The sequence below is a fragment of the Chenopodium album genome, chromosome 7 (assembly GCF_948465745.1).
Source record: "Chenopodium album chromosome 7, dcCheAlbu1.1, whole genome shotgun sequence".
Taxonomy (NCBI): domain Eukaryota; kingdom Viridiplantae; phylum Streptophyta; class Magnoliopsida; order Caryophyllales; family Amaranthaceae; genus Chenopodium; species Chenopodium album.
In genome coordinates, this window is record NC_137840.1 from 74,383,264 (window position 1) to 74,409,638 (window position 26,375).

General features: G+C 34.1%; 4 protein-coding genes across 4 annotated transcripts; 3 read left to right on the forward strand and 1 right to left on the reverse strand.

The window, feature by feature from the left end:
* Positions 1-233: 233 nt before the first annotated feature.
* Positions 234-5,281, reverse strand: LOC145638541 (pre-mRNA cleavage factor Im 25 kDa subunit 2). Its single transcript, XM_081689523.1, has 7 exons — positions 5,051-5,281; positions 3,432-3,477; positions 1,602-1,695; positions 1,436-1,509; positions 1,190-1,276; positions 999-1,109; positions 234-784 (listed from the first exon to the last, which is right to left on the reverse strand). The coding sequence occupies exons 1-7, from the start codon at positions 5,173-5,175 to the stop codon at positions 713-715; spliced, it is 609 nt and encodes a 202-aa protein (XP_081545649.1). The 5' UTR covers positions 5,176-5,281; the 3' UTR covers positions 234-712.
* Positions 5,282-6,706: 1,425 nt separating this feature from the next.
* On the forward strand, positions 6,707-11,911 carry LOC145639557 (uncharacterized). The gene is made up of 14 exons (XM_081690829.1): positions 6,707-6,812; positions 7,864-7,925; positions 8,008-8,209; positions 8,399-8,473; positions 8,574-8,675; positions 8,797-8,837; positions 8,952-9,065; positions 9,549-9,663; positions 9,745-9,935; positions 10,016-10,132; positions 10,356-10,436; positions 10,590-10,828; positions 11,008-11,047; positions 11,182-11,911. Exons 2-14 carry the CDS (start codon positions 7,866-7,868, stop codon positions 11,764-11,766), a joined length of 1,962 nt encoding a protein of 653 aa, XP_081546955.1. The 5' UTR covers positions 6,707-6,812; positions 7,864-7,865; the 3' UTR covers positions 11,767-11,911.
* A 104-nt stretch (positions 11,912-12,015) lies between these two features.
* LOC145639559 (LIM domain-containing protein PLIM2c-like) lies at positions 12,016-15,239 on the forward strand. The gene is made up of 5 exons (XM_081690830.1): positions 12,016-13,110; positions 13,434-13,533; positions 13,643-13,671; positions 13,836-13,925; positions 14,319-15,239. Exons 1-5 carry the CDS (start codon positions 12,976-12,978, stop codon positions 14,607-14,609), a joined length of 645 nt encoding a protein of 214 aa, XP_081546956.1. The 5' UTR covers positions 12,016-12,975; the 3' UTR covers positions 14,610-15,239.
* A 3,160-nt stretch (positions 15,240-18,399) lies between these two features.
* LOC145639560 (DEAD-box ATP-dependent RNA helicase 8-like) lies at positions 18,400-25,895 on the forward strand. Its single transcript, XM_081690831.1, has 10 exons — positions 18,400-19,299; positions 20,808-20,868; positions 21,549-21,783; positions 22,279-22,517; positions 23,273-23,524; positions 23,617-23,797; positions 24,534-24,622; positions 24,712-24,785; positions 24,876-25,007; positions 25,500-25,895. Exons 1-9 carry the CDS (start codon positions 18,908-18,910, stop codon positions 24,952-24,954), a joined length of 1,602 nt encoding a protein of 533 aa, XP_081546957.1. The 5' UTR covers positions 18,400-18,907; the 3' UTR covers positions 24,955-25,007; positions 25,500-25,895.
* Positions 25,896-26,375: the final 480 nt, after the last annotated feature.

Here is a 26,375-nt window from a genome sequence, read left to right on the forward strand (position 1 = left end):
GTGACCACTTTATCAAGGTTGAGCTTGATACCGAAAGCTCGGCCAAAATTGACCATTCATGATTCTCAATTATTAATCTTAACCAATTCTTCAATTATAATTAAGCTTAAGTTGATAAACATCAGCTAAAATATAAACTATGAGGTGCTTAATACTCCAAATTCTAATCCGCCTCCATCTATAAATATTTGAGTATACACAGATCTAAATCATACAATCTAAGACCCAAAAAATGATACAATTTGAGAACACCTAAAAAATAGTGGAACAACGAAGGGCACACATTTTAAGCCAGTTTGAACTCTGCAGACAACTGCATGAAGAATACGAACCTAAGTTCCTATCAACTGACAAGTACAAAATTACTAATCTTTAACTAAAGCTTCTCTACAACTCTAACCACCAAAATATAAAGAACCTTAATGTAGAAAGATTAAATAGAGGCGCACAATTCTAAAGGCTAAAACAAACATTATACAAGCAAGAAGGTTCACATATCAGTACAAACCCTGTGAAACAATGTCACCTTCAATCTCCTAGCGATAAGTTAATGTTAAGATGATGATAAGATATTATATCAGAAACTGAGAAGGCAGAGAGTCAGCAAAGCTGGGCTTCCATGAAGGGTGGATCTGCTGCTATCTCAAAAACAGCCACCAATAACGCAACACCCACTGCTTCTGGCACTACCCCGTCAAAACTGATGAGAATATCATGGAGAGATCATGTTGAATTGAAATCTTGACAATTGCTGAGGGATGGTGGAGATCACTGGTCCATATCTCTGCAACACCGAACAACTCATATTACTTTTCTAGTAAACAACTGATCCAAGACATAGCATGCCAAAAACATACAAGCATGCACTGCTAATGAATGTACAGAAACTTAAAAATTCCATGTCACTTTAGGCAGGATTTATGCTTATGTAAAAAAAATTGCCATTTGAAAGACCAAAAAGGCATATGAATGATTCATTGATTGGAATCTCTACTAACCTGAACATTGTCATAAAGCTCAAAGAGGGGCACGGCCAACAACTTAAGATTTTTTGGTACAGCAAAGTATTCTCGCTCTGGCAAGTGGACCATGAAAAGCTTTTTACATTCCTGTTACAAAATCTTTCAAGGTCAGCCTAGTTCAAGAGACATCATGAAAAGAAAAGAGCACCTTCAAATAAATCCTTCACCTTAGGTTTTGTGATGTGAGGAGGGCAGTAGGGATACATCACTGTTTCAAAATTTGGCCTCCACCAGTTAGCAACACACTCACCAATCTGCAAAATAGGACAATTTAGACCCTTTAGGAATATGTCTCTACTAGAATTTTGCTTCGAATAAACACTTCATGAGGAGCCAGAATAACAGCAAAAAGGAAAGAGCAGAAGGGTGTTCAAGACAGATAATCACAATTAAAGGACACCAAAGAATCATACCTGCCAATTAGGTTGATGAGCAGTCGAGTTAGCACCGAGTTTGCTGGAAAGTTTTCTCTTTAAACCATCAATTTCTGTTCACAATAAATGAATAAAAGTAAGGTAAGGAGAATGTGATAGAGCTGGGATGGTGAAAGCACTGAGATGATGATATCTTAACCCATACCATTTTCACCAGGCTTCAAACGACCACCAGGAAGTTTGCAGAAAGTGTTTCCGATTTGTAATAGAAGAATGTGCGGATGATTATGCTCTTGGACCTGGTGAAAAACCACCAAATTACTTTTTTTTTTTTTTTGACTAACCAAATTACTTATTTAAGACAAAGCAGATACTGAAATTTAAGTGTATAGAAATATTACTCCAAAATCATGCTTGCACTATAAGTAAAAGCTCTGATGAAACATACTACAGATATTAACACCCCAAAACAGTCAAGAGAACTTAAAAAAAAAAACGATTCTTAGAGCATTGAGGATTAGTTGCACGTGCCGACCTACCATATGAGGTCAAGGATTCAATCAATTCCAAGATTCACATGCCATAGTTTATGATACACCATTGGTAAATGATAGAAAACAACATAAAAGGGGGTAACAAGATCCTGAAATCAGTGCACTTTTCCCTCTGTTCAGCTCTCATTTACTCATACAAGTTTTCTTTTTCCAATCTTTCTATCTTAATTACCAGCTGACAAAAATGTCCTCTCCCTCTTTGAATACATGGACAAGCAATCCCTACACTCCCTTCCTTTTTCCAACAGACATCAGAAATTAACAAATCTTTGATTTATGTGGAAAGACCAGCCTTTGGCCACTAGCTACCTTTGTTATGCAATACTAGATAGTTGAGTAATGCTAGGCACAGAGCTACCAACTCCATCAACACCCAACTAATGAGTCACGTTCTAAAATGTGCAATTGGATACGTCGATGTGGAGTAGTTTAGCAAAACCAAGTAGGAATTTGCAAACCTATACCCATTCAATATTCAAGTACCAAAACATTCTAGATTCCAAAATATTATGGCTTGGTATCAGACTTTCATAATCATGTAAAGTTTGGATATTCACCAATTACCCATACTAGAGCTTGCCATAGGATACAAGAACCAGCTCAAATATTTAAAGAAGATTCAATACCCTCACAGATAATAAATTCTGGGCCTCTTAAAAACAGTGCTAGCTTTGAAGAGCAAATAATCTAATCAGAGAACTAGGCTTCAATAAAATCCTCAACTTAGTGCTATTGTCCATAAAAATGCCAAGACAATAGTCTTTTCCAGCAAAGCCATCCTCGTGTGTCCTTCAACAAATCATCCCATACTGCTATATTACCAAAACCATGTCTTGTTAATGAGCCAACCAAGATCATGACTCACCTATCCTTCCACAATCCACCCACTATAAGAAAACCTACTTCTTGTATCCACAATTAACATACAGCTTCCTCTGAGCTCTCTCAGCACACCATATCTTTCGGTCACGCCATGGCTTAAAGAATGAGTAAATCTCTTAAACAAATCTAAAAAAAATCCCACTATTAAGCCTCAATAATAAAGATATACGTAGAAAGTACCAGCCTTTCTACATAGTCCCCACATGAGAGAAGCATGCAAGTGGTGCAACATGATATAATAGCTAGCAAACCATGTATCAAAAGTGAAAATTAAGGATCGAAAGAAGACACCAGTATCAAATAGTTTGCACAGTGTGCGGGAAGAATAATTAAATTTAAAAAAAAAAAAAATCACATGATTGTTCACAGTACATGATAGATAGGCAGATATCATTCAGGATCACTGAAATATAGAAAAAGTATTTACAATGCTGATAATAGGAAACTCTGATCCAAACACAATTAATTTTAAGGAAACACACAAGAATAAGATAGAAGAAAAAAAAAAAGCTTACAAAACAAAAGAAACAAAATGTATAACTTTCATATCCAATTGGAAGCACATGAATAACATCAGTAGCATGCTGAGAGTAACTTACGAGTAGAATGCCTTCCACACTGGTCCTCATGCCTTCTTTAAAGTAACTATAATTGAAAAAATACAGTGGGTCATATTGGTATCAATTGTATAATTGAAATAACAACCACACAAACATATTAGATTATTCATCAACATAAGAAGATATTTTTATCAAAAAGGCAATCAATAGTGCAAATTATATAGCCACCTTTAGGGTTTCCATCACTACCAAAAAAATACAATCTGTAGGGAAACAAAAACCCTCGCATACAACAACTGTAAGAGGGTAAGATCAATCAACAAGCACATATGACTACAGTTGATTTTCATCCATACCATATATGGATAAACCATAAGCAATCCCATCATCTACTTTCAATACAGCTGTAAGGGCTAAATTATGATTTAAAGCTTCCGCACGACTGCACTTTACAAACCTCTTTTATTAGTTTAATTCAGGAACCAGGAGCAGTAGGTGAACAATGGTACAACATGTGAAAAGACCAGCTCCCTGTCCTATGGCAGTGCTACACTATTACAGAATGTAATTCCCAGCATTAAATGAATGACACATTTCAATCACAGCTCAATGTTAAGTTTATAGATTTCTTTCAAGATTTAAGCAAATGGAAACTATTGGTCAAACAAACTACACCTCTACTCTTTCTATCCCAGAAATTTACACTCACTTGGTACCCATATCTCTTGTCATGGTGATAACTGCTAACCAAATGGTTTATAAATTATAATTATAATCATTGATCATACAAACTTTATATACTGATGAGTGATGACAGGTAAAATAATTACCATTTCAGTTCTAATGATGTTTGATTCAGATCCACAAGTAGTAGACAACTTGACACATCCCTAAGATCACTGACAATTGCAAAAGTTTTGATGCAGAAACTCAAACATTCTATGAAAAAGTGGATGCAGAAAGCAAAAGGTTGAAGTGTGCTGGTATCTATATTGTTTTTTAGGGAAAGTCCATCTGGTTAATGCAGGCAAGACTAAACTCGATAATTATTGCTACTTCCTAATCTAGGAGTCCAATTCATGAGAAATTGGCTTCAATTAGTGCAAATTTACAAGTCAAAATCCCAACAACTTAACCTAAGGTAGCATACTAGTCCAATTACCTGCGTTTCACGTGCCTCATCTAAGTCATCTTATTACCAACCAATCTACCATAATTTCAAAAATGAAATGATCTCCAAAACATAATACAGAATTCATACCACCTATCAGACCCGCCGAGCGGTACAATAAGCTCTAAAAATCATAACTTATGGGAACCTCGTAAGAAGAATACTGTTCATCTTAAAACCCTAAAACAAGGTTTGCCCTAATCAAGCACCAAATAACACAACTAACAATAATTCCTAACAAAATTTTCCCAAAACTCAAAATTTCCAACTGGGTATTAACAGGTCTAACATAAATCGCACAAAATTCAATCAAACAAATTAGCAGCATCACAATCAAGCAAATAAATTTGAAACAGAGAACCCAAAATCACCCAGATCAGAAAAATAGCGAAAGTATTTCCCTTTATAGTAAATCAAAACTAGAATTTAAATAATTGATGATATAATCAAAGTAAGAAAAGAAATCAAATGGAAGAAATAAAATTACTTGACTTTCATACGAGCAAGACGATCGGCAACAGAGGTATCTTTTTCAAGCTTGGGTTCTTTGGTGCCAAAGGTGTAGCTTGATAGTGGGTATACGGCCACCACTGACGAGGACGCAGCCACCATTGTTATCTTCTTCTCTTCTCTCTCTTTTTCACAGGCTGTGTCGCGGGAAGGAAGAGCACCCTGTCTCTCTCTCTTTCTGAAGCTGCTTCGGGTGTTTTTGGTGATTGGTCACCTGATTTGTATTTGCTTCGTGTTTTGGAACTTCACTAAAAGCCGATGTCAATTACTCCCTCCGTTTTTAATTACTTGCTCCATTTCTTTTGGACACGATGATAATCTTTGATCACTTATATCTTTAATTATCAATAAGTATAAATTCTAACAATTGAAAATTAATAATCTATTCAGATGATTCCAACAAGTACCCACAAGACTATATTTTTTTTCTTATGTATAAGTCACAAACATTAGTCAAAGTAGAACAAATGAATAGTGCTAACAATAGAAATGGAGTAAATATTTAAAAACGGAAGGAGTAGTAATTATTTTAACGAGGTTAAGGTGAGGGAGTAGTGGCATCGTTGTTATCTCGTGTTCTCTTATTTCAAGGATTAAAAATTATACACATTTGAGGGTTTTCCCCTCTCCTTTCAATTGAGACTCCTTTTTCTTATCCAAAATAAATAAATAAGTGGTAAAAATTAAAGTGGTGCTTTTAGTGGAAGTAAAAGTAAAAAAAAAAATTACCTATAAGAGGTTGTCATTCAAGATTTAGGATCCAATTTCAATTTTATTACAGTCTATTACATCACTTTATATATCGAATATAAATACTATATACATACAAGTAGTTGATTTGATTTTGCATCCCAAATAAATTATTTGGCCCTGTTCTCATCAAATTATTTTCAGTTCAATTCAGCTCTAATAAGTTCAGTTCAGTTCATTTCATTTAGCTCATTTCAGTCAATGAGAATAGGGCCTTACTGCCTTAGTCCTTTAAAAATGACCAAACAATCAAGCATAGGTCAAAGGCTAATCATGTGGAAAGAGATAAACAAAAAACAGATAATAGCAAAAACATGGTTCATTAGCTTTGGTGATCAAGGTTATTCCTCAACCTCACACATTGCCAACTAGGAGTCTATGACAACTAATCTCATTAGTATCCAACTATGTAGTTCATTGTATTAATGGCATGCTTATCTTTTTATTTTATTTTTTTCCCAATAGATGAAATTTTTTCTTCCAATAGATGAAATAGATTTTTAAAAAATCAATTTTTTTGCCGCACGCAATATTGGTGTAAGTGAATTTGATCATCTTAATGACCCGATTGTGTAACAATTTATTTTTCCTAATTATAAAATATTAAAAATTGTGCATGATAATTTATTAATATATTATCACTCTATTACTAATCCACTATTGTGAAACACCAAAAAAAACAACTAATCCACTATTGCAAAAATACAAAACTTAAACATTCAAAATTATAGTACAATATGAAATGGATAAGATCATTAAGACATTAATTAAGTTAATGTGTCTTCTTCAATAGTCCTCTAATATTATTTTAATCCAAATACAAGTAATATTCTTCATTTTTTTTATGCATAACCACTAAAATTATTTTGTTCCTACAGTTCTTAAAAAATAATAACAAAAAAAAAGGTTTCTGTAGTACTTCCGACTATAAATTAAGTCACAATCAAAATTTTGAAGAGAGAGAAAAAACATTCAACGCTGAAGAAGAGGTAAGTTGAAAATCTCTCTGATTAATCACAAACGCTTCATTATTCAAGTATGTCAGCAATATTATCGTACCCCATTTCATATTTTACTCCTAATTTGATTATGTAGAATTATCATACCTCATTTCATATGTTTGATTGGAAAAAAAAAAAAAAGCTCAATTTTTTTTTGGTATCTCTGAAAACCCTTCAAAGTTTATGATTATTTGGGTCCGTTCGATGCACGGTTTGTATGAAAGAAAGATACTCCGATTTCTGGGTCATTTGGGGTATGATGTTTAGTATTTCTTATGAAAATTTACTTTAATGAGAGTAAAGGGGTGTTGAATTTTATTTATGCAGAACTGCAAACGAATGAATGTTTACTGTTTAGTGGAATTGTGTTATTGAGTGTTTGCTGCTTATATGGTGTTCAATTTGTCGAATTATTTAGACACCCTTTTGTTATTGTCTAAGATTTTAGGGGTACGGCTGCATACATTTTGTATCGGGTTGTATCGTTGTTGCTGTTGTTGTTGTGCTTGGGGTGTGACAGGACTATGTAGATGCTTTAGAGAAATAGTAGCAATAAATTTTATGAATGTTTTAAGTTGTTAGAAATTGATTATGTGTTTTAAGTTATGTAATTTGTTCAAGAGGGGGATTGAGGGAGTTTAATTGGTAACGACGAAGAAAAGTATTCTGATTCTCTAGAGAAGTATATAGAAGTGGATGAGGGTCGATTTATATGGGCCCAAAAAGACATACATTTAGGATTTCAGGCTGTGTTCTGTGTAATTTATCTATATTGAATTGATTAAAATTGATCTTTTTTTGTGCTTAACTGAGTTGAATTATGCTTATTTGTTTGTTGTTTTTCATCTAATTTCTGTTGAATGGAACATTGGAACTGTACTAAATCCATTTGTGCCATCTGTGCTGAAGGAATCTTTAATTTAGGTGAAAAACAAGTCCTACCCCGGGTCTTGTTTTTGTCATTCTATTGGTCATCATATTGTGTATACTAATTATTTGCCAGTCTCTTGCTGAGTGCTTGCAATGACATCTAATACAGGCATGATGGAGAACTATGAGGAACACAGTGGTGATGTATATGATGATTGTTTGATCAAATTGGTTAGTTATACATCTATATTCTAATTGTGTCAGCATAATTTTGTATCATGTATTGAACTATTATATGCTTGTTTTGCTTCAGAGGGTCAATCCTAAAAGGAGACGGGATAAAGTTTATGTTGGTTGTGGAGCTGGCTTTAGTGGTGACAGGCCAATGGCAGCTTTTAAGTTGCTTCAAAGTGTGAAGGAGCTTAACTATATTGTACTTGAGTGTCTTGCTGAGCGCACTCTAGCTGACCGATACAAGGAGATGATATCTGGGGGAGATGGTTATGACCCACGCAGTATGTTTGCTATATTTCTTGGCTACTCGACATTGGCTTTTATTAGATTTGTCAATCTGCTTTATAAGTCTTGGTTTTCTTTGACCTCCCTCTCTTATTTAAGAAGGAAGTAGAATGTGCTACCAAAATCAGTTTTTTGTGTATGGATTAGTTTGTACTTCATTAATTCTGTCTTTTACGTACATGCAGTTTCAGAGTGGATGCACTTGCTTTTACCTCTGGCTGTGGAAAGGGGAACATGCATAATTACAAATATGGGTGCAAGTGAGAGCTTTTTTTGTTTGGTTTGTTTGGTGTAGGTTAGATCATGGATACAATCTAATTATTTTTCCATTCATTTTGTCTGATTCCTTCTATACAAAAGTGGATCCAATTGGTGGTCAGATAAAGGTCCTTGAAATTGCAAACAGCCTCGGGCTTAGTATAACAGTTGTTGTTGCACATGAAGTTGCCTTCAAAGATCCAGGTAATACTTGTTTGAATGTTAGGGATTGTTTTTTGTACTTAAGTAACTGGTGAAAGGTAAATTTGATATCATTATAACTTACTAAGTCCCTTCTATTGTATTTTCTTTCTCTAAAATTCAGGGTCAGCATCCTCACATAATATGTCTTTTGTCATGGATGGTGTAAGAAACTGACAGCCTTGCAGTAGTATCGTAGAGTTGGTATTTTCATTTTGATTGGAAAAAAGTTGTCTCTTTGGTAAATATTGGCTTATTCTATATTCCTTGTCATTGAAGGGTATTAGCACATATCTAGGTGCGGCTCCAATTGTCAGGTGTCTTGAGTTATACAAGCCAAATGTCATCATTACTAGTCGTGTAGCAGATGCTGCCCTATTCTTAGGTCCAATGGTGAGAATTTTCTCTGCTGTGCCTCTTGCATGCAATTGACAGCAACATATTTCTGTTATTGCGCCTTACAGTTTGGGAGATTAATATTATTTAGGTAGATTGTGTATTAAACTACAATTCTGCATTTCTATCATCACTTTCAAAGAGAGTGGGTGGGAGCGGGCTGACTTATTGAGGAAAGGAAAAAGCTGAAAAACTTATTCCCTGGCAGTAGGACTTATTATGTACACATTTGGTGTTGAAGAACTAGCATCTTTTTCACTTGATTTTTTATGAGTTGGCTGCTTAGGTTTGACCATCAAAGGAACAAGGATCGTGAATATATTGGACTTGTACTTACTAGTTGCTACTATGCAGTTTTTCCCTTACAAATGTTAATTTAGCTGCAAAAATATTTTTGTTTGCATTTTACTTTTATTTTGATTTTCTTGTGTCGCTGGTAATATCATTCAGATTGTCAGTAGTCTGTACTTTGATTAACAGGTTTATGAGCTGGGCTGGAATTGGGATGATCTGGAGCAGCTAGCACAAGGAGCTTTAGCAGGCCACCTATTAGAGTGTGGTGGTCAGCTGACTGGAGGTTATTTTATGCACCCAGGTTAGTTTTTCTTTTGACAGCTTCTATGCTTCGACATTCTATCAGTTTTCTGAACTTGGAATCTTAATTTACCTCATGTAGGAGACAAACACAGAGATATATCTTTTCAGTGTCTTCTGGATTTATCACTTCCATTTGCTGAAGTCAATTACCTGGGAGAAGTATGTGTGGCCAAGGCTGATAGCAGTGGTGGTGCTCTGAACTTTAGTACTTGTGCTCAGCAGCTTCTTTATGAGATTGCAGATCCAAGTGCTTATGTCACTCCTGATGTGGTAACATGTCTATTCTATTTGATAATGTATTGATAGGTGGGAATTGTTGATTACAGAATATTTTTCTTCTTCTGATGCAGGTCTTAGATATTCGTGATGTTACGTTTGATCCCTTATCCAGCAGCAAGATTCTCTGCACTGGAGCAAAACCCTCAGCTACATCAACTCCTGAGAAACTTCTGCAACTAGTACCAAAGGTATGGATGATTCTTATCTTTCTGATCTAGAGTTGAGTAAAAAAAGTCATTGTACATATATAATACGTCATTTAATCAGTTAATCCTTTTGCAATTGACATAATACATGTCTGCCTTTTTGTCCTGTTATGTTCTGGATTGTGCATTATGTAGTAGGTTTTCATTTTATCTATTTATTTATATATTTTAGAATCTTTATCCAATTGTTCTCTATCTGGTTTAGGAGTCTGGATGGAAAGGCTGGGGAGAAATATCTTACGGAGGTTATGAATGTGTTAAACGTGCAAGAGCAGCTGAGTATCTGGTAAATATGCTGCTCTCTGATTCTTTTTGAATTTTCAATTATACTTGCAGTACAATGTAGTAGTACAATCTGAGACATGACTGAAGTACTGCTGCAAGTTTATCATTTTTGACAATCAGGCTTTGTGGTTTTCAATGTTTCATATGCGTTTAGGTTAGATCTTGGATGGAAGAATCATATCCAGGCATTAATAGCCGTATAATTTCTTACATTATTGGATTCGATAGCCTGAAAGCAGTCTGCAATGAAAGTATTACATCAATAGCGGCTGGGTGCCGAGACATAAGGCTACGCATGGATGGACTTTTTGAGGTTGAGGAGCATGCAATCAAATTTGTCAGAGAATTCACTGCTTTATATACAAATGGGCCTGCTGGTGGAGGTGGTGTAAGGTAAATCACCTCCTTGGTATATACTCTATTTCTTAATTGTAAAACGGAACATAAACATAATGAAATTAGTCTACAAAACTCAATTTCCTCACTTGCAGCTTTCAGTTGCTTCCATGTAAATCACAATTCTTTAATTGATGTTTGTGTTATTCATCTTCTTACTTTCTACTCAATTGCAGTACTGGACACAAGAAAGAAGTACTCTTGGTAAAACAACTGGTATGTATCCCTTTCTAGCTGCCTCAAATGTTAATTTCTGCTCTGGATTGACCTGTATTTTCAGTCAGCTCAGAACTTGTATGCCGGCTATGAAGTGATCAAGTGACACGAATCACATGAGTAAATCTTTGTAGGTTGGACGTGAGTCTATTTTCTGGCATATCAGGGCTAAGAGTACAAACATGGCTAATATACATGGCCATGAACACAAGACGAAGAGACTAAAAGTGCCAACTACCATTTCAGACAAGTCAGTTCCATTACCTGATGGGCTTATTGATTTGTCTGATCAGAACCTTGAAATGTTATCAAGTAATTATCCAAGTTTTCCTGCACCATCAGGCAAGAAAGTTCTTCTGTATGAAGTTGCACATGTGAGGGTCGGAGATAAAGGCAATGACATGAACTTTTCCATTATTCCCCATTTCTTTCAAGATATCAATAGGTTGCAGGTGATAATAAGTCCTGAATGGGTGAAGAAAGTTTTGTCTCCTCTATTGAACCCTTCTCCATTTCCGCACCCAGATGCCATTTCAAAGAGAGATAAATGGGTCAAAGAAAATGTTAAAGTTGAGATTTATGAGGTCAAGGGCATTCATTCGTTGAATGTTGTGGTTCGCAATATTCTTGATAGTGGTGTCAATTGTTCTAGGAGAATTGATCGTCATGGGAAAACCATATCAGATATCATACTGTCCCAGCAAGTCATGTTGCCATAACTACCATTCAGTAACAAATTGTATCGAATTTCAGAAATCGCATTAAGATTATAGGCTGAATAATGCAAGGATTGATAACTTGCAAACTGTATCCAATAACTGCTCAGTTATATGGAAATAATACCGTTTTTTTTTTTTTTTTTTTTTGGGAAAACATATCAGATTTATTTTTGTGATGTTAAACAAATACAATGTTGGTTTCTACATCCCAGAAATACTGTATCTTCTTGTTTATTTCTGATTTGACAGACTGAACTCTGAAGGTTATAAGTAACATTTTTATCATATTTGCGCTTGAAGTGATGACATGCTAATGAGGTAATGTCTTTATTTATCATGTCTAGCTTATCTGTGATCTCTTTTCTTTTTCTGCCTTTCTTTGAGCTTAGGGATTCATTAAAATGTATTGCCTTTTAATATCCTGTATTCCTGACAATATTTTATAGAGCTTACTTACCGATATTTTTTGTTATTTTTTATTTTTATTTTTTCTATTTGTTTAGGTTGGACCTATAGGAGGCAGGGTCGTATCTCTTCTCAGCTCCTCATGGTATGCAAGTAATGCATATTTCAATTATATAATTGATCCAAATGAACCTTTTTGTTTATTATTTTACATATAATGTGGGCTATTATTTTTTAAGATCTTGTCTTCTGTTAAAGAATTATTGTATGATATATATTAAATCTATATTTTATATATTTTGAGAATCTATAAAAATAAAGGGCTAAATTAACTTCACCTTCTAAAACTAGTCAACCAGAAAAAACTGTCAAACACAACCATAACAAAACAGATGTCAACTTTTCTGATATTGCATCCTTTGGAAAAAGTCAGACCACCCTTCATTCTCTCTTCCACATTTAGTGCCTAGCCTGCAATTCTCACCTCATAATTTTTGGATGTCTTTTTTCTAACAATGATTTCTTTGGGAGCTAATAAACTTAGCAAATAAGTCGTATAAATTAGTTTTTGATCGGACAAATTAGAGACTTTGTTCAAACTGATCAATAGTCCAATTTGAGTCTGTGGCTTAGGATTTGCTGCATAGAGATGCTTTGACAAATCCCTCTCTTTGATATATATCTTTCTTTCTGTGCGGTTGGGGATTCAAGAAGTTAACTAATGATTTGTTGCTGATCATAGCCTTGATATTCGATAATAAACACAATTTCGTAGAAATTATTTTATGCGAAAGAGTTGCAAATATGGCATTTACTGGAACTCTTGACAAATGCAAGGCTTGTGACAAAACTGTCTATTTTGTGGATTTGTTATCAGCTGATGGGGCAACTTTTCACAAGTCCTGCTTCAGATGCAGCCACTGCAATGGTACACTCGTGGTACGTCTCTTTTCCGCTACAATGTCATATTATTGATTTCTGTCAACATTTGAACAATGTCTTAACCCATTGTAGAATTTCTGAAGGAAGATACATTTTTTTTTTGTTTGTCAAGGATACATTTTTGTCCCTTCTATATGATCCCAGATTTCATTTGATTATCGATCTCCTGATTTCCTCTATCTTTGCCTTTTTCTCGTTTCCAGAATTTAAAATGTCACGTTCATATTAACTGATTTCATATCATAAATAATAATGAAGACAATCAGATAGAAGAAGTGTACAAATAATTTAATTGCTGATAACTTTGTTACATTTGACAGATGAGCAACTACTCTTCGATGGATGGAGTCCTCTACTGCAAAACTCACTTTGAACAACTATTCAAAGAATCCGGAGATTTCCGTAAAAACTTTCAAGCAGGTAAATGTTACCCTGTAAAGAATTGATTTTTGCCTCAGATATTCATAAATCTCTTCATTTTCATACTGTATATTTTTCTTACAATTTTCCTGGTATATTTTCTCCTCAGGGCCCAAGACAGACCGGCAATATGAGCAGGTAAATGTCCATCACATAATTTTAGATAATCTGTGAATGATTTTCCTTGCTTCATACTTTGTCTCATTTTATCCCATTTCCAAATTTTTACAGAAATTTTAATCCCAATTTTCTCTGTTGATTCCTCATATTTTAATTCCATTATTGTGATTTTCTTTGAGCAGGGCAGGACCCCTAACAAACTCTCTTCTTTCTTCTCTGGAACCCAAGAAAAGTGTCCTGCTTGTAATAAAACTGTCTATCCGTTGGAAAAGGTCAGTTTTTCTATGTTCAATCCCTAAATCCAATCTTGTTGTTCGATGTTATAGGTTTTGTTTGTTTATCGTTGAAGAATTCAACCATGATTTTAGGAAGGTGAATTTGAGCTTTTTCCCTCCACACATTCATAGCAGTAGTTGCTACTCAACCATGATTTACAATTTTGCTATTTGATAAACAAATTTTGTTTATCAAATTGATTAACTGGTATTTTTCTCCGGATTTATTATCCCCCTCCCAACAAAATAAAGAAAAGATCTAAATGGAAGTAGTCTATGTAATTGAATGATCTCCATAAGGAAGATGAAAGTTGATTAATTCTTGTAGCTGTTGTAGCCCTTACTTGTAGGTAACCCGACATTCATCTTCATTTTATTTTACGCTCACAGATAACAATGGAGGGAGAATCCTACCACAAGACATGCTTCAGGTGTGCTATTGGAGGGTGTTCTCTTACACACTCATCCTATGCTGCTCTCGACGGAATCCTCTACTGCAGGCACCATTTCCAACAGTTGTTCATGGAGAAAGGAACCTACAGTCATGTAAAGGCTGCTGCTAAAAAGAATGCATCATCTTTATCCGAAGCAAGAGAGGATGAAACAACTGAGCCAGTAGCCGAAGCTAAAGCCGCAGTAGAAACTGAGACAATTCCTGCAGAAGAAACTGCTGAAGCATAATCTGAAAAAAAGGATTTTGATATCATTTTAGCTCCTAACTTCAACAGCTTTCTTGTATGGATTTTACTGGCCTTCGGGCATTTCTAATCATGTTTAGCTCCCAAATGAGTCAGAAAATTTTCCCTTAGTCACAGAAACTTCAACAATGTAATTTCTTATTTTATTGACATGTTTGGCCATTCAATTTGTCATGGTGAATATTTCGTTCTTTTTTTTTTTGTAACACTTGAGATAATTTATAAGACATTTTCATTGTTTATATTTGACATGGTATTTTGTGGTTTTATAGTCTCCATAAAAAAAATGTTTGAACTTATTGTATTGAATTTCCAATTCATTCTAGATTTGCAGTTTTGCACTTTACGTAGTTTTTTTTTTTTAAATGCTAAGTATAGGTTACGAAAAGTGTCCTCTGCAACTCTACCTTGAGGTTGATCTAAGTAGATTTGTGTAGGGAAAAAAAATGGTGTTAAACAAGGATAAGAAAAAAGAAATACTCCGTATTTAAATGGTATACTGGAGAAAATATAATAATTGGATGAAAAATACTTGTCAATATGATATATTTATCAATATTAGATTGGATGAGAACAAGATGAAAAAAAAAAAAAAAAAACCAAATTAAATCATGAATACATGTGCAGGATGTTTAATATGCACCTAAAGAACACAAGGATATACATAGTATTTTGAGAAAATGGGATTTACTTTTTACATGTACTTTGTATATACATTTGTGTTCTTGTGGTACAAAGTAGGGGTGAGCATAACAGGATACCCTGTAAAATTCCAGGAACCGGAGCCTGTTGCAACATGTTCCTCAAAATGGGAACCGGAACCGGAACCTGTTGAACAGGTTCTTGGAAATTGAAAACCAAAATCGGAACCTACAGGTTCTGGTTCCGATTCAGGGTACCCTGTTTTATAATATACTCACTAATTTTTTCGCAGATTTTTTAATAAAAAACTGGTTGGTCACTAATTTATAATGTGTGCAACTTGCAAATAAGACAAACTAATAGTAGTTGTCTAACAAATTTAATATATACTTCGTATATTTTTATAATTGTAATTTTGATATTTATTATTTAAAAATTGAGTAAGAATTAGTGTATACTTCCTCCGTTCTTTTTTACTTGACCCGCTTTGATTTTTACATTATTCATTACCTCTTCTTTGACCGTCTTTTGTGAATGATATGTAAGGAAAAATATATTCATATGATATCTTTTTTAATTCGTCTCAATAAGTACTATCGTAACATACAACTTTTATAATTTTTACTTATGAAAAATTAAAGTTATTGATCGCTAAAGTTTTGTATTGGCAAGTGTGATAAAAGACACAAGTCAAGTAAAAAAGAACATAGAAAGTAATTTGAAATTAAGTGATACTTTTATCAGGTACAGGATACCCTACAGATTCCGGTTCCAAAAAATTGAGAACCTGAACCGGTTCAGGTTCCGGAATCAGGGTACCTGATTTTTTGCTCACCCATAGTACAAAGTGAATATTGCACACATGTACAATTTGTTATGCCACTTCATCTCAAATTAACTCAACAAATGGTTGTGCACTTGTGGCCCCTGAAGTGCATTCTTGATTTTCATTAACACATTATTGTACTGTACGCAGAGTCACCGACGACTTTACATATAAAAGAACATATAATTGATAAAGTCATTTTGTAAAACAAAACGCTTTGATCTTATATATGGTTACCCTAATATTGTAATAATGTTCTATTTATTTTTTTCACTTAAAAAAATACTTTTCATTTTCCCAACCTATCCATTTATTGTTGTTACGCTTCATATGAACTATATAAATCTTTTATAGTATCATGTCGATATCATGCAACTCTCTTTTTGATAAATAAACTAGTGTTTAGCCCGGGCGATGCCCCGTGTCATGTATAATATATTATTGTATTATAGTTTTCTGTTTTCATGTATTATACTTATATAGATGAATTTGTCGGGTCTTTCGTCCCCATGACATATGAGCTAATAGACTAATAGTTATATAGTATCATATCGATATAGTTTTTTTTTTTTTTTTTTTTTTTAATTGGACCTTGTGCTTTAATTTATATAATTTTTAGTACATATTTATAATGTGGTTGGTAATTGGTTTAGACGGTTAAATAATCATCCTTGTTATAAGAAGTTGGGTGTTTGAATCTCCTTAACCTTATTTTTCTTTATTAAAAAGTTTATTTGAGCAAAATTGGCTTATTTGTCTAACATTAGAGCAAAATTGGCTTATTTGTCTAACATTAGCTTATAGACTATTAAATAAGCTAATTCAAGGTCTTTGGTAGGAAGCTTATTTAAACAGCTTATTCCACTAAATAAGCTCTTTTCCAAAAAGCTCCTTCTAGGACCTTTTCAATTAGCTTATTCAATTCTTATAGTGAAATGACACTTATACCCCCATGTAATTAAAAAATCTTATATGAACTACCTACCCCACAATTAGCTTATTGATTATTTCACGTAGCCTGTTTGATAATTAGCGGTTAGTTGATTGGTAAAAGTTGGTTGCATTAACTCTTTTGACTACCTGGTTGCATTAGCTGTTTTGACTAGCTGATTTAATCTATAAGAGGTTTTTATGTAGAGTTGTTTGGTAAAATTAGCTTATTATTTGTAGTTGTTTGTTAGTTGAACATATATATGAAATGACAATTTAGGACATTGATATATTTTTTTAACCTGACTAGGGTAAGAAATTGGGGGGGGGGGGGGGGGAAGAATGTGAATTAGAGTAACTTTTAGGATAAAATTGTCTTTTGACATCCATTACTTAATAAGCTAATATAAAAAGCTCTATTTTTTTAAGGCCCTGTTTGGTAGTTAGCTTATTGGAGGTATATTAGCTTATTTGACTAACTTTAGCTGATTGACTAGTCATACAAGTGTTTGGTAGTAAGCTTATTGAAAGAGCTTATTCCACTAAATAAGCTCTTTTTGAAAAAGCTCATTTTAGGAGCTTTTTCAATTAGCTTATTCATTAATTATTGTGAAATGACACTTATAACCTCATTTAATTTAAAATTCTATCTAAACTACCTACCCCACAATTAGCTTATTGGTCATTTCACATACTCAATCACCTTTAAGCTATCAGCTATTTACCAAACACTTTTATATAATCAGTTAATACAATAAGTTAGTCAAATCAGTTAATAAAATCAGCTAGTCAAAATCAACTAACTCAATCAGCTTCAGCTTTCAGCTTTCTCCCAAACAGGGCCAAAAGCTTTTTACAAATTAGCTTATTTACCTCAATGAGCTCATTTAAAAAGCTCTTTTACCAAACAACCAAATTAGATAATTTATGTAGTCAAACCTCTAACTTGGTCAAATAAGCTCATTTTTGGTCAAAACTCTAATTACCAAACATGGTCATAATCAATCAGCTTTTAACAATCAACTATTTAACAAACACATTTCTACAACAAGCTAATAAAACAGTAATAAGTTAGTCAAATCAGTTAATACACTCAGCTACTTAAAATCAGCTAACAGCCTAACACAATCAAGTTTCAGCTTTTCCCCAGACACGACCTATCTCAATTCTCAAATTCTCAAATTCTCATTACTATCCCCTCAAAAAAAAAAAATAAAAAAAAATAAAAAAAAATCTCATTACTGTCGGTTTTTTCAATATAAAATATTTTAAAATTTACTGTGTTGATCATTTTCTTTTACCCAAATTAGTAATTTAACCGTAATCGTCTCTCCAAAGATAATTTACACTCATACTATCTCCAACCTTCATTTTAAATTTTCCCCCGATCCCAAATTCACAATTACAATTTCTCCAAACTAATCAAAAAGCTTCGTCCTAAATCGAAAAAAAAAATCCCTCTTTTTCCCCCAAATTTTTGATCTTTACCATGAGCAAACCCTAATTTCGTACTCCCAAAATCTTCAAATTCAAATTCAATTACTTTTACAATTAATTACTCCTATCGCACTTTAATTTGAGCCCCTCAAATTTTCGCAGTTTCGAAACCCTAAAATCTTCTCGATTTTTTTCTTCTCATTGATTAATTTACAATCTTCTTTCCTACTTTTTTTTTTTTTTTTTTAAGTACAGATCTGAAATCTTTGTTAGGCATTTAAGTTGGTAATAGTGGCACTTTTTTTTTGGACGTCCACTATTCTTCTTCGAATTCGCAAAAATTCGGATTGTGTATATACATATAATCTTTAGGATTTCTGGGTTTTCATTTGTTTAGGTTTAGATTTCTGGGAAATTTTAGGGTTTAGATTTCGCGAATTTCGAAGATGAATGACAACATTAGAGGTCGTTATCCTCCTGGAATGGGCAGAGGTAGAGGCGGAATGGGCGTAGATGTAGGCGGAGGAGGTGGTGGAAACCCTAATTTTCAACGTAGGAATTATGAACACCAGCAACATTACGCGCAAAGAGGGATGATGCAGAATCATCACCAGCAACAGCATCAGTTTCAGCGGCAGCAACAACAGCAGCAACAACATCAACAACATTTTCAGCATCATCAGCAGCAATTACAGCAGATACAACAGCAACAGATTCAGCAGCAGAAGCAGCAACAACAGCAGCAGCAATGGCTTAGGAGGGGTCAGTTAGGGGGTACAACGGAGGCCGGTGTCGATGAGGTTGAGAAGACAGTGCAGTCTGAAGCAATTGACACGAGGTATTGAGAATGTTTTGTTACTTTTAGTTCCTTTTTTATGGTTGTATTGATTGCTAACTATATCATTTTTGGTTATTGATGTTTGTGGTAGTCAAATGTTAGGATGTATTCTACACATTATTTAAGAGAGGGAAAAGAATTGAGGTGTATCTTTTGAAATCCTTGGAGAATGCCTGGTTAAAAAAAAAGGGTTCAAATATAAACTTTTAGAAGAATTTATATGAGCAGAAAAGGAAGATACTTTTTGTAAACAGAAAATCCCACATAAAAGATATGTTGGGACATTTTTACTATTCAATCCAAATACATTGATACCACTAAAATTTGCCATTCAATGGTGGAAGTTTTGAAATTGAAACCCAGAAATATATGTGGGCTGGGGTTTGAAAGTGTGATGCTTGAAACCTGTGCCATTAAATGCTTGGGAATCTTGAAATTTTAGTCAGATTTACAAATGGTAAGTCTTTTGTATACCCAGGATATAGTCAAGATTTCTCAATCTGACATTATAAATTAGGTGTTCATGCGATTAGTTGTTTAGGATATTGATACATCAGGTTAAATTGAATGCTACATATGCTGGGTTTTGCAAATCATAGGGAAGGGTTGCATTATCAAGTTTTCCTCCCTTTCAAATCATCTTGTTTCTGCTATAGTTGTTGTGGTCAATCATTAATGCATAAAACTTTGTGTTATTTCTTGCTTTGCTCTGGTGTTTTTGCCGTTGTAATTTAACAATTATTGTTTTTTGCTCATTTTATCCTGACATACTCTCTATTCTGATGTGCTATATGGTTGCCCTTCTCTCTTTGAACTCCATGACATGGAGCATTGGAGCTGGTGTTGCAGTACCCTTAGTTCCTTTTGGTGCTAGATTTCTGATTTTTTAGAACATAGAGAGGATTTAATATCTGTCTGTGGCTCTATGTGCACTTCAGTTTGTATTCTGATGTGTTTTGACATCAGATCTGATGCAGAGAGAAAATATTAAGATATGTGTAGGCAAAAACTGAAGCCACTGGGTTAGTTGTATAAATCTCGAGATCTAACTGAAGATATCATTTTTTTTTTGCCCTTAAGTACCTTGCTGTTTATCTGCTGAGCTTTCTTTTGGCATAGATCTTATGCAGATTAGAACATTAGATATTGTGAAGGTATGATCTCAAGGCCAAAACTGAAGCCATTGGGTTGGTTGTATGAAACATGATACCTTAGTAAAGTTATACTTGATTCTGTTTCCTTTAAGTGCCTTGCTATGTATCTACTGAGTTTTTGACATAGATCTTATGCAGATTAAATCATTTAATGTAAATATCTGATGAAAGTTAAAAATGTTATTTCTTCTTGCTTTCTAGTGCATATGTGTGTGCTTGCACATCTGCACTTGTCTCTCTTCTAACCTGTCATGTTTCTTGTATATCTTTGGACAGATTTCTATGTATCTTTTTGCTCTGTATAGTGTATGTCCTTATATTTTACTGATTGTTACCTTTTGTACTGTTGTCTAGTACACCAGATTGGAAGGCAAGGTTGAAGTTACCACCACCAGACACACGCTTTAGGACAGAGGTAATGATTTGGAAGTTGTATGTGGGTTTTGTTGCTTACTGCTTACTGTTTACTGTTTACTGTTTGGGCTGTTACATTAGATACTACTGGTTTATGACTTTTCATGGTTATTTTTTTGTAATGAGGTTATGCTGATGCTAGGCTAAAGAGTATTGGTGGTAGTAGCACAAGGCTTAAGATTAGTGAGAATTATTGAATGGAGCTAACAGTATCATATTAGGCAGGATTGAGTATATGAATACCATGACTAACTTGATAACTGCTGTTCGACATCTTTGAAATACATTGGAAATTTATTGTTTTGATTTATATTCTTCATTATTTTGTTTTTTGGAGTTCAGTTTTGTCAGTAGGACTTTATTTTGCTTGAATATGAATGACATTGATCTGGACTTTATTTTGATCTTTATTTTTGATAATTAATGATGCTTTCTAGCTACGTGTACCATTGGCTGTTTACTTATGAAATTATTGTTACTGTGGAGAAAATATTGGTTAGTCATCGTGTCAATAGATTGTGATTCATGCGCAGTAACCATATGTTAATTGTTCTTCCGTGATTTGGATCATGCTTATCAATATACTTAGAAATAATTTGTTGCTAGGACTATTTTAACATTATCTACTGAAAAATATGCAATTGCTGGTTTTACAACTATCTGCTGTTTTCCTCTCTATAGGATGTGACGGCTACTAAAGGGAATGAGTTTGAGGACTATTTTCTCAAGCGTGAGTTATTGATGGGTATATATGAGAAGGGTTTTGAAAGGCCATCCCCTATCCAGGAAGAAAGTATTCCAATTGCGCTTACTGGGAGTGATATTCTTGCCAGAGCAAAGAATGGGACAGGAAAAACTGCTGCCTTTTGCATTCCTGCTTTGGAAAAAATTGATCAAGACAACAATGTTATTCAAGGTTCTCACTATGACTATTTCCCATTGCATATGCAGAATTTGTTGTCTGGTTATGCCTAAGTTTCTACGGTTGATTTTTTAAAAAATTTAGATGTATTGCATCATCATTGCCTTTCTTTACTCTTGTAATTGTTGAGATTTAAAAGATATGATTGCACTTGGCTAAAACTAGTTAATTTAAGTTGAAGGTTATGGTTGCTCATATCTGATTCCATCTTTCTAATCTTATATTTAGAATTATATATTTTATGCTATCATGAGAAGCAGCCAATTTATAGACTTGTGATTTCCTTGAAATCAATAAATGTAATATTAGGAAGGAAAGGTTTTTTGTATGAGGTCTGTAGGGAGGTGTTTTCAGCTAGTTCCATACTGTTTAGAGTTGTGATTTAATCCAGATCAAGTAATAATGAATTTACATTTAATTTTCTGTCATTTTATGATGACCAACTCTATATTGTAGTTTTTTTATTTGATGTTCTCTGTCTTTTGGCAGTTGTCATACTTGTTCCTACAAGAGAGTTGGCTCTCCAGACATCACAGGTTTGTAAAGAGCTTGGTAAGCACCTGAATATTCAGGTTATGGTTACCACTGGTGGAACCAGTTTGAAGGATGATATTATGAGATTATATCAGCCAGTCCATTTACTCGTGGGAACTCCTGGCCGAATATTAGATTTGGCGAAGAAAGGAATTTGTGTTTTGAAAGACTGTTCTATGCTTATAATGGATGAGGTAAAGATAGTGTGCTCTGATTTTTGCGATAAAGCAAATTTCTGTTTCCTTATATTTGATGCTGTCCTTTGAAATTTGTTAGTTTTTTTTTTGAATTTTGGATCATTAGAGACATCATTTAAAGGATGATAGATAATCTGGTGATATAGGGAGGGGGCTGTATGTAGATCTGTCAATGTCTTATGATGGAATATGCTACTTTTTAAGGGGAGTTTCTTTGATCCTCATTGCATAGTTGAGTAGTTTGATTTAGGAAATGTAAGCATCTTTCTCTGCAAATTTTGGAGTTTTGTTAATAACATCTTGATTTTTTCATGATTCTTTTTTATCTTTTCTGTGCTGTTGTTTTATGGATATTTTTCACTATCTTATGATGGAACATATGACATTTTGAGGGTAGTTTCTTTGATCCTTGTTGCATAGTTGAGCAGTTTGATTAAGGAACCGTGTCCGTAAGCATCTTTCTCCGCAAGTTCTGGAGTTTATTAATATCTTTACGATTTCTGTACTACTGTTGAACATATCTTATTTCTGTTTCATACTATTGTCCTGTAAGTTGGAATTGGAGTTTATCTTCTCATATTTTGGCTAAATTTATTTAATTACTGTAAGATAAATTTTTGTTTACAAGTTAATTTTTAATGAGATTACCAGCCAGGAAGAGACTACAGGAACCATAATGACATGATGTAGAACTAGTTGTGATATTTGCTCCTGCAAGTTCTCTGAGGGCTCTTTTCTGTTTTATTTTGCAGGCTGATAAGCTTTTGTCTCCGGAATTTCAGCCGTCTATAGAGCAGCTTATCCAATTTATGCCTACGAATCGTCAGATCCTAATGTTTTCAGCTACATTTCCTGTCACTGTTAAAGATTTCAAAGATAGATATTTAAATAAGCCTTATGTTATCAACTTGATGGACGAGCTTACCCTGAAGGGTATAACACAATTTTATGCTTTTGTTGAAGAAAGACAAAAAGTCCACTGCCTGAACACCCTTTTTTCCAAGGTTGTGATTGTAAGCTTTTAATTAAAAATACTCTGCGTTGCTCATAATGTTCCCTTCTGATCTTTTTTTTTTTTTTTTTGAATTGGTTTCAGCTTCAAATCAACCAGTCAATTATTTTTTGCAATTCTGTGAATCGTGTTGAGTTGCTAGCTAAAAAAATTACAGAACTTGGGTATTCTTGTTTTTACATTCATGCAAAGATGCTGCAAGATCACCGCAACAGAGTTTTCCACGATTTTCGTAATGGGGCATGCCGAAATCTTGTGTGCACTGGTATGTCTACCTTTGTGCTTCGTTTGCCTTTACTCGAAAAGTTTGTGTAGAGGCTGCTGATTAACATAGTCATTTAGAATTTAATTGAACTTTTTTCTATGATTTAATTAGCTAGCACATTTTGCTTCACTTCACCTTTATTTCCAATTCCTTTCTGTTTATTTTTTCATTGGGGTGGTGAGGTACTTAAGGATAAGAATTTTTTGTGGCAAATCACACATTTTTGCAACGGTACCTAGGTTTTTCCAGTAATAAATTTAAATCTGGATGTATCTCAAAGTGCTTGATAAATCAAAGAGAAATGTTCTACAGAATAGTGTAACAAGGTACTGAAGTTTGCTGCTCTGCTTAAGTGCATGGCGTTTTATATGACAAAGCTTGTATATAGTAAATAACTCATTCTGTATAGAACACTGGGCATAGTTGTACTGTAGTGCTTATCTGCAGCTTCGTCCGATTTTTCAAGCCCTAGTATTTTCCACCTTATTGGTCATTTTGTTTTATTGATTCAACGCATTGTATACTAATTTGCATTTCGTACTTCATTATGAAATTTATTCTTCCAGTTGTATTGTGTTACTTATGCAGTGCTCCTTTGATCTGCTGTGTCTGTTGCTGGACTATTCTACAACTGTGCATGAATCCTTATTTTTGGATTTGTCTTGCTGTTATACACACTTTAATCAGCTTGTTGCTATCGTCTTTTGATCGTTTTGTGGTTTGGAATTACTTGCAGATTTATTTACTAGGGGAATAGACATTCAGGCCGTCAATGTTGTTATCAATTTTGACTTCCCAAAGAATGCTGAAACCTACCTCCATAGGGTATGTAGTAAGTAGATCTTGGGTATTTTGCTCTTGTTATATTTTCAATATGGTTATTGACATTGTTGTTTTGATCCAATTGTGTACAGGTTGGTCGATCTGGGAGGTTCGGCCATCTTGGTTTAGCAGTGAATTTAATCACTTATGAAGACCGTTTTAACTTGTATGTATCTTGTCCTTTGAGTTAATATTATTCTACATGCTTCGCTTTTGATATATTTTTTGTTCTAATATCTTTGATTTTCTACAACAGATATAAGATTGAGCAGGAACTTGGAACTGAAATAAAGCAGATTCCTCCACAGATAGATCAAGCTATTTACTGTCGTTAAGTAGCTGAGTTTAACCGATGCTGTACTCTATGGGTGAATAGATGCTGGTCATGGTAAGTCTATTTCCAATCCTGTATATGTGCACCGTCCCTAGGATCTTTTTGCATTTATTTTGTTGTTTCCATTTTGATGATGTTTTGGTTGTTGTGTCTTGTCCCCTCTTGAAATAAATGCGACTTTTTCCTAAGATTTGATCTTATGATGAATATCTTTCAAAGATGATGTGATGTGTTGATAAGGAAAAATACTGTTGTTAAGATGAAAGAAATGGTATCTACTTTAGGCTAGCATCTTTTATGTTTAACTAGGTTTTTGGCAAGGGATTGTTTCCTTCCATACACATCTTAGACCTGCCTTGCATTTCATTCTCTCATTTTGTTCTATATTTTGAGATCCTTGGACTGCTTAATCTGGCTTTGTGTTTATCCTCGTAATTCAGCCTACAGACATGAAATTGAGCATTTAGTTTTTGCTGATTATTAATGTTTAGTGTCGAAGGCATAAGAATTTCATAGTTGGATGAATATTTATGTGCTCTTTCTCAGGTATGTGGATCAAGATCGGATTTTCCCAGCTCAGCGTCAGAATTGTGATTACTGTAGAATTTTGGGTGATGTCTAGTTGTTCTGTCGTCAAGTGTCTTGTGCAGATCTTCACGGAATGTTCCCTACTACTAGATAGTATTGTGTAGGAAGGAGATATTTTCAAGAAAAATTTATTAAGAGATGTAGTCAGAATGTTGCTCTGGGGTTAGATGCCTGCATTAACTGGCTGGAAGGATGTTTCATCCCTCCGTCTGACTTCCATCAACAACCTATTAGCTTGTTTCCTATCGTTTGTTGCATTTCCCGACTGAGGTAGTTGGATTCTGGATGTTGTTCCTTGTTTGTTGTGGCAAAAAAAATAAAGCACTCCATGTTCTTATGGAGTGGAGTTTTTTAGATTGTGTATAGTACTACAACCATCTTTACTTCCGTATTTCACTTCTACAAGCTCCTGGCCTGGGGGTATTTTTAGTGCAAAGGAAGGGGGAAAATGTTGATTAATTTCACAGGGAATTCGAATTTTCCTGTTTGAAGGCTGCCAGAAGGCTAGTCATTGCTATTGTTATTGCCATTGCTGCAGGTTGCTTTTTGTGCAACAAGACTGTTGTCCTTGGTTCGAATTACATGAGAACATAGGCAAGTCTTCTTGACAAAACATCCTGGTAAGACTGAAAAAACCCCTTTGTAGACCAAGTTATTTTTCACCCATAAGAAAAAGACCTAGTTATATTTTCTTTCAAGCATGAGCAATAACATGAGATCTTAAACGATTTCAGATACGAAGTATTTCATATATATGTTGCATTTGCTACATGTATTGAAAAGCTTAATTTATATAGCTGAAATATTGTTTAATTATGAATCATTTTCCTTGCC

Coding starts and splice junctions, on each gene's coding strand:
- LOC145639557 (XM_081690829.1), top strand. CDS start 7,866: ATGATGGAGAACTATGAGGAACACAGTGGTGATGTATATGATGATTGT. Junction 9,936..10,015: donor CTTATGTCACTCCTGATGTG/GTAACATGTCTA, acceptor CTTCTGATGCAG/GTCTTAGATATTCGTGATGT. Junction 10,829..11,007: donor GCTGGTGGAGGTGGTGTAAG/GTAAATCACCTC, acceptor ACTCAATTGCAG/TACTGGACACAAGAAAGAAG.
- LOC145639559 (XM_081690830.1), top strand. CDS start 12,976: ATGGCATTTACTGGAACTCTTGACAAATGCAAGGCTTGTGACAAAACT. Junction 13,111..13,433: donor ACTGCAATGGTACACTCGTG/GTACGTCTCTTT, acceptor TACATTTGACAG/ATGAGCAACTACTCTTCGAT. Junction 13,534..13,642: donor CCGTAAAAACTTTCAAGCAG/GTAAATGTTACC, acceptor TTTTCTCCTCAG/GGCCCAAGACAGACCGGCAA.
- LOC145638541 (XM_081689523.1), bottom strand. CDS start 5,175: ATGGTGGCTGCGTCCTCGTCAGTGGTGGCCGTATACCCACTATCAAGC. Junction 1,510..1,601: donor TTTGAAGCCTGGTGAAAATG/GTATGGGTTAAG, acceptor TATTGTGAACAG/AAATTGATGGTTTAAAGAGA. Junction 1,110..1,189: donor CTCACATCACAAAACCTAAG/GTGAAGGATTTA, acceptor ATTTTGTAACAG/GAATGTAAAAAGCTTTTCAT.
- LOC145639560 (XM_081690831.1), top strand. CDS start 18,908: ATGAATGACAACATTAGAGGTCGTTATCCTCCTGGAATGGGCAGAGGT. Junction 20,869..21,548: donor ACACACGCTTTAGGACAGAG/GTAATGATTTGG, acceptor TCCTCTCTATAG/GATGTGACGGCTACTAAAGG. Junction 24,623..24,711: donor CTGAAACCTACCTCCATAGG/GTATGTAGTAAG, acceptor AATTGTGTACAG/GTTGGTCGATCTGGGAGGTT.